Genomic DNA, 7116 nt, shown 5'->3' on the forward strand with positions numbered 1-7116 from the left:
GACCCTAGTTGCATCAAAATTCGTATCTCCTTTTCCTCTTGTCTTTTCTTATCCATTGTTTCATTATAACTCTATCCTTTTGGCTTCTTAAATTCTGCCTATTTTTTTCGTCCTTTGCAAATTAATCCATTCTCATTCTTAGTGATCTGATTGGTTGAGTTTGGATTGTTGCAAGAAAAATTTTGATTAAATTCATTTGAGTTCAATAAAGAACTAAAAGAGGAGGCTAAAGAGTGGAAAAAGGCAGGAGAGTGTGAGCTCATAAGAGGGTAAAAGCCAAGTTTGAGAATACACGAGTGTGAGTGCTATCAATCTTGAGAGGAAACACGTGAGGGAGTGTTTGTGAGGTTTCCTAACTTTGTTTTGCAGGGTATTAAACATGTCTCAAGAGAATGAAGCTCAGGAAAAGATAGATTTCAAACTCTTCTTTCAGTCCTTGGAGCAAAAATTTGAACGAATGGAGATGAGGTTTGATGAGATAAATGAGAGAATAGATAAAGTTGAATCTAGTTCACGAAGGGGGCAACCACCTAGAGCTCCTACCATGCAACGAAGAGAGAGGCATCCACCCAGGTATGATTATGAAGATGACTATGGGGATGACCTAGATGATGATGATCGTGCCTCTAATGTCAGTATAGGCCGAATTAGGCATGGGAATAGAGATAGAGGAGTTAGACATGGAGAAAGGATTGATAACAACTTGGACAACATTAAGATGCAGATTCCATCTTTCCAAGGCAAAAACAATCCAGAAGTTTATTTGGAGTGGGAGACAAAGGTTGAAATGGTGTTTGATTGTCACAACTACTCTGAATTGAAAAAGGTAAAATTGGCCACCATAGAATTTACTGATTATGCTATTATTTGGTGGGATCAACTTATTTTGAATAGGAGACGGAATCGTGAAAGGCCCATTGAGACATGGGAAGAAATGAAGGCTATTATGAGGAGGAGATTCATTCCAAGTCACTACTATAGGGACTTATTTCAGAAGTTGCAACGCCTTACTCAAGGTTCCAAAAGTGTTGAGGACTACCACAAGGAGATGGAAATAGCCATGATTCGAGCCAATGTGGAGGAGGATCGAGAAACTACCATGGCCAGGTTCCTAGTTGGATTGAACCGTGATATTGCAGATGTGGTAGAATTACAACATTACATTGAATTAGATGACATGGTGCACATGGCCATTAAAGTGGAGAGACAATTGAAGAGAAAGGGGTCCACACGAATTGGGCAAAATTCAGGCTCTTCAACATGGAAATCGAATTGGAGCAAAAAGGATGAAAAGCCTAATTTCAAGCCTAAAGTCGAAACCTCCAACACCAACAAAGATGGAGGAGTACCACATAAGGTAAAATCTGATACTCTACCTCCCAGAACTAGAGATATCAAATGCTTTAAGTGTTTGGGGACAGGCCATATTGCATCTCAATGCCCAAACAAGAGAGTAATGATTCTGAAAGATGATGGTGATATTGAGACCGAAGATGAGTTTGATAATAATTCTGATAATGAATCCATGCCACCTTTAGAGGATGCAAGTGGCATTGAGTACCCAGTTGATAGGGAGCTCTTGGTGGCAAAGAGAGCCCTTAGTGTGCAAGTCAAAACTGATGCGAAAGAGCAACGTGAGAACATTTTTCATACTAGATGCCATGTCAACGATAAGGTATGTAGCATGATTATTGATGGGGGCAGCTGTACTAATGTGGCTAGCACTAGCTTGGTTGAAAAGTTGAATTTGATGACTTTGAAGCATCCTAGGCCGTATAAGCTACAATGGTTGAATGATTGTGGAGAATTTAAAGTAACCAAACAAGTGTTTGTTTCATTCTCAATTGGGAAGTATACAGATGAAGTTTTGTGTGATGTGTTGCCAATGCATGCTGGCCATATTCTTTTGGGGCGACCATGGCAGTTTGATAGGTGTGCAATTCATGATGGTTATACCAATAGATTCTCCTTTGTACATAATGAAAAACCAATTACTCTTGTACCCCTATCCCCAAGACAAGTGTATGAAGATCAAGTGAGGTTAAAAAAAGAGAGTGATAAGAAAAATGAGAGTGAGAGTTCAAAAGTAAGAGAAACTGAGATGATGAAAAAAGAGAGTGAGAGTTCAAAAGGAAGAGAAACTGAGATGATGAAAAAAGAGAGTGAGAGTTCAAAGGTAAGAGAAAATGAGATCAAACAGAGAGAAAATGAGAGCAAAAAAGGAAAAGGAGTTTCGGGTAGTGAGGAAAGAAAAGAGAGAAAACAAATGAACTTTTATGTAAGAGAGAGTGAGATTAAAAAGGCTTTGTTTCTAAATCAGCCTATGATTGTACTTTTGTACAAAGAGGCTTGTTTTAGTTCTAATGAACTTAACCTCCCTCTACCTAGTGTTGTTGTTTCTCTTTTGCAGGAATTTAATGATGTATTCCCTGAAGAGCTACCTATTGGCTTACCACCAATAAGGGGAATCGAGCATCACATTGATTTCATACCCGGAGCATCAATTCCAAATAGACCAGCCTATAGAAGCAATCCTGAGGAGACCAAGGAACTTCAAAGGCAGGTTAGTGAGCTCATGGAAAAAGGGTATGTGCGTGAGAGCATGAGTCCTTGTGCAGTTCCAGTATTGCTTGTGCCCAAGAAAGATGGTTCATGGAGGATGTGTGTTGATTGTCGTGCCATCAACAATATCACTGTAAAGTATCGACATCCCATTCCTAGATTAGATGATATGCTTGATGAATTGCATGGTTCTTGTGTCTTTACCAAAATTGATCTTAAGAGTGGATATCATCAGATTAGAATGAGAGAAGGTGATGAATGGAAAACCGCATTTAAAACAAAATATGGATTATATGAGTGGTTAGTTATGCCATTTGGATTAACTAATGCACCTAGTACTTTCATGAGGCTAATGAACCATGTTTTGCGTGCTTTTATCGGCAAATTTGTGGTTGTCTACTTTGATGATATTCTGATTTATAGCAAAACCTTAGATGAGCATGTTGAACATTTAAAACTTGTTTTAGATGTTTTAAGGAAAGAAAAGTTGTTTGCTAACCTCAAAAAGTGCACCTTTTGCACAGATAGGCTTGTATTCCTTGGTTTTGTTGTTGTTAGTAGCCTAGCCGCACCTTTGACTAAAGTTATTAAAAAGCATGTAGGTTTTAAGTGGGGTAATGAACAAGAAAAGGCATTTAGCTTGCTTAAGGAAAAACTAACTAATGCTCCTTTGCTTGCTTTACCTAACTTTGCTAAAACCTTTGAAATTGAATGTGATGCTTCAGGAATAGGTATTGGAGCTGTTCTAATGCAGGAAGGACGTCCCATTGCTTATTTTAGTGAGAAGCTAAGTGGGGCAGCCTTAAATTACCCTACATATGATAAAGAGATGTATGCATTAATTAGGGCATTGGAAACTTGGCAGCATCTTTGGCCGAAAGAGTTTGTGATTCATACGGATCATGAATCTCTAAAGCATATAAAGGGACAACACAAGCTAAACAAGCGACATGCCAAGTGGGTGGAGTTCATTGAAACATTTCCTTATGTGATCAAATACAAGCAAGGTAAGGAAAATATTGTAGCTGATGCTTTGTCTCGAAGGTACGCCTTACTCTCTATCTTAGATGCAAAAATATTAGGTTTTGAGTACATTAAAGACTTGTATGATGATGACTCTGATTTTGGTAATGTATTCAATGCATGTGAGAAGGTGGCATTTGATAAGTTCTTTAGGCATAATGGTTTTTTATTTAGAGAAAGTAAGTTATGTGTGCCTAAATGTTCTTTGCGAGAATTGCTTATTCGAGAAGCTCATGGTGGTGGTTTGATGGGGCATTTTGGTATAACTAAGACTTTGGATGTTTTGCATGAACACTTCTTTTGGCCACATATGAAATGTGATGTCGAAAGAATTTGTGAGAAGTGTGTCACTTGTAGACAAGCTAAGTCTAAGGTTAAGCCTCATGGTTTATATACTCCTTTGCCTATACCTAGTGAACCCTGGATTGATATCTCTATGGATTTTGTGTTGGGTTTACCTAGGTCAAAAAGGGGTCGGGATTCCATATATGTGGTTGTTGATAGGTTTTCTAAAATGGCACATTTCATTCCATGTCACAAAACAGATGATGCCTCACATATTGCTGACTTGTTTTTCAGGGAGGTTGTACGATTACATGGCATGCCAAAGAGTATTGTCTCAGACAGGGATGCAAAGTTCTTAAGTTACTTTTGGAAGACTTTATGGGGTAAGTTAGGAACTAAACTTTTATTTTCTACTACTTGTCATCCACAGACTGATGGTCAAACTGAAGTAGTTAATAGAACTTTATCTACTTTGTTGCATGCTATAATACAAAAGAATTTGAAAACATGGGAAGAATGTTTGCCGCATGTAGAGTTTGCATATAATAGGAGTGTGCATTCAGCAACTAAGTTTTCACCTTTTGAAGTGGTTTATGGTTTTAATCCATTAACTCCTTTGGATTTAACTCCTTTACCTATGGCTGAGCGTGTTAATTTTGATGGAAAGAAGAAAGCTGACTTTGTTAGGAACATCCATGAAAAGGCTCGCCAAAACATTGAAAGGAGGACTGAACAATATGCTAACTGTTAGTGTAGGTGCTCTAGACCCAATCAGATTGGGCATGTTGTACACTGACAATTGTAATCATGTTATTATTTGAATAAAGAGTTATTCAAATTCACAAGAAGTCATTCTATTAGTTTCTTGTTATTATTGTAATAACCGAATGAAACTAGATAGAAGTCCATATGATGTATACTGTGAATAATCTATAAAGATGTGAGATGATGCATCACAGTTTCTAGACATCATTAAACGTCCCAAGTTATAGCAATGTCAAGAATGGACATTGACAATTGCGGTAAGACTTGTATGTGCTATGTTTTTGCTATGTGATAGCAATGGGGGTCTCACACCCATAGGCATGGAGATGCTTAGACAAGTACATAGGTGACCAATGTTGGAGAACGTGTCACTGGACATGACTCGCCATGAGAATCCATTTTGGTTAAATGTTGATAGAATTCTCATACGAGATGGGTGTAACTAATCCTTGGACCTGAGGTTGTCACGGTCATCTCATAAGAAGACCGGTATGCTTTGACATCGTTTCGATGGGCCTAGACAAAGGCTGCACGTGGGCGATCGTTGGGTATATCATGAGGCTTATGGAGATGGGTGCATAGCCAAGATGGGACTCGTCTATCCCTTGATAGAGGATGATGTATCTAAGGCGCATTCGGTGGATATTCACTTTAAATCCATGGCCATGGTGAAAGAGATCAATAAGGAGTTATTGATTCACTTTCTATTAAGTGAAGATATCCGAAAGACCGAAGAAAACTCATGTGATCATTATCAAGCAACACATCGCCATACTTGAGATCACATAAGATGCATTGACGAGAGGATCGTATTACACGGTAACCATGCTCGTGAAAGGTTATTTGTGGATTATGAATACTTCTGAATAATTGGGTAGGCATGACGCCTTGCTAGAGGCCAATCTTGTCTTATGTGTTCGTACCGACACATTGCCAACATATTCGGAAGCCTAATGAGTCATACGCAATAGGCACGGTCCCTGGCTTAAACCAGGAGAGTGGACGTATGGTTAAGTGGGACACTTCGGCAAGAAGTTGTGCCGTCGTAGGTTCTCACGGAAAAAGAACAGATAGACGTAATGACGTCGATATGACGAGGAGTCGTCATAATGGAAAGAGTTTCCTAAAGATGGCATTTGATTAAATTAGGAAGGAGTTTCTAATTTAATGATTTTCTATTTGTTGGAGTGGCAAATAGAAAATAAAATATTTTTGGGCTTAAGTTAATATTTGGACTAAATTAGATTTGGGCCAAATATTAAATTAAATATTATATTTGGACTAAATTGGATTTGGGCCAAATATTAAAATAAATATTATATTTGGACTAAATTAGATTTGGGCCAAATATTAAATATTATATTTGGACCAAATTAGATTTGGGCCAAATATTAAATAAAATATATTTGGGCTTGAATTAGATTTGGGCCATAATATTTTATTTAACCTATAAAATGATTGGGCCATTTAATTATATTTCTAGTTGGACTAGAATAAGCCCACTTATGATTCTAATTAAATTAGAATTAATGGGCTAGCCCAATCCATTAGGGTTTTGGAAACCCTAGGATATTTCATTATAAATATCCTTTTATAGGTTGCCCATTATTGAGGTGATTTTTGGTGTCGTTTTTCAAGAGTTGAAAAACGCATTGCCGTTCACTCTTCCCCGTTTCTTTTGGCATCGATTTGAAACGTGGGTGTTCTTTTACCGTCCATACACAAGCCGCACAAAGGAGAAGGAGCTAGCACTCCTATTCCGCTCTCCTTGCCAACGGACGCGTGCCGCGTATCACGAGTTAGAGGCCGGACGCTTGGACGGCTCGAATCCGCGAACGACTCGATAATCTAAAGGTTAGATTTATTTATTTGTTTGTGAATGATTTGATTTCGACGTTGATCCAATCGCCGGGATCGGGGTAAGGTTCAAAATTTTTGAACTACGCTGCTTGCCCCGTAGCGATCTTGCTTTACTTTCACTAACCAAGCTAATAAGGGGCGCAAGAAAATTTTATTTGAGCCGGGTGATTGGGTTTGGTTGCATATGCGGAAAGAATGTTTTCCCATTCAAAGGCGTTCAAAACTGCTTCCAAGGGGAGATGGACCATTTCAAGTACTTGAACGGATCAATGATAATGCTTACAGTTAGACCTCCCAGGTGAGTACAATGTTAGTGCCAGCTTTAATGTTGCTGATTTGTCTCCATTTGATGTAGGTGACGATTTGAGGACAAATCCTTTTCAAGAGAGGGGGAATGATGCAAGTCACATAGCTAAAACCCCACAAGACCTGTTAAGCATCCATGGGGGTCCAATGACAAGGGCACAAACAAGGAAAATTACGGGAGCATTAAATGGGCTAATTGAACACATCTCAAATTCAAGCATCGTTCAAGATTCTAATATGCCCGAAATAAGTATCCAAGATAGTCAATGCTTTGTCAATGTTATCCAAGTCTCTGAATGTAATATGGGTTGATTG

General features: G+C 38.5%; 1 protein-coding gene across 1 annotated transcript; it reads left to right on the top strand.

The window, feature by feature from the left end:
- The first annotated feature begins 379 nt into the window (after positions 1-379).
- On the top strand, positions 380-6784 carry LOC127794765 (uncharacterized). The gene is made up of 5 exons (XM_052326011.1): positions 380-1936; positions 2411-2756; positions 3087-3606; positions 3739-4519; positions 6656-6784. Exons 1-5 carry the CDS (start codon positions 380-382, stop codon positions 6782-6784), a joined length of 3333 nt encoding a protein of 1110 aa, XP_052181971.1.
- Positions 6785-7116: the final 332 nt, after the last annotated feature.

This window comes from Diospyros lotus, chromosome 2 (genome assembly GCF_014633365.1).
Source record: "Diospyros lotus cultivar Yz01 chromosome 2, ASM1463336v1, whole genome shotgun sequence".
NCBI lineage: Eukaryota > Viridiplantae > Streptophyta > Magnoliopsida > Ericales > Ebenaceae > Diospyros > Diospyros lotus.

Excerpts from the sequence above, each read along its gene's own strand:
- LOC127794765 (XM_052326011.1), top strand. The coding sequence starts at position 380 with ATGTCTCAAGAGAATGAAGCTCAGGAAAAGATAGATTTCAAACTCTTC. Across the intron at positions 1,937-2,410 it reads CATGGCAGTTTGATAGGTGT|GAATTTAATGATGTATTCCC; the intron begins GCAATTCATGAT and ends TCTCTTTTGCAG. Across the intron at positions 3,607-3,738 it reads GCTGATGCTTTGTCTCGAAG|GCATAATGGTTTTTTATTTA; the intron begins GTACGCCTTACT and ends TAAGTTCTTTAG.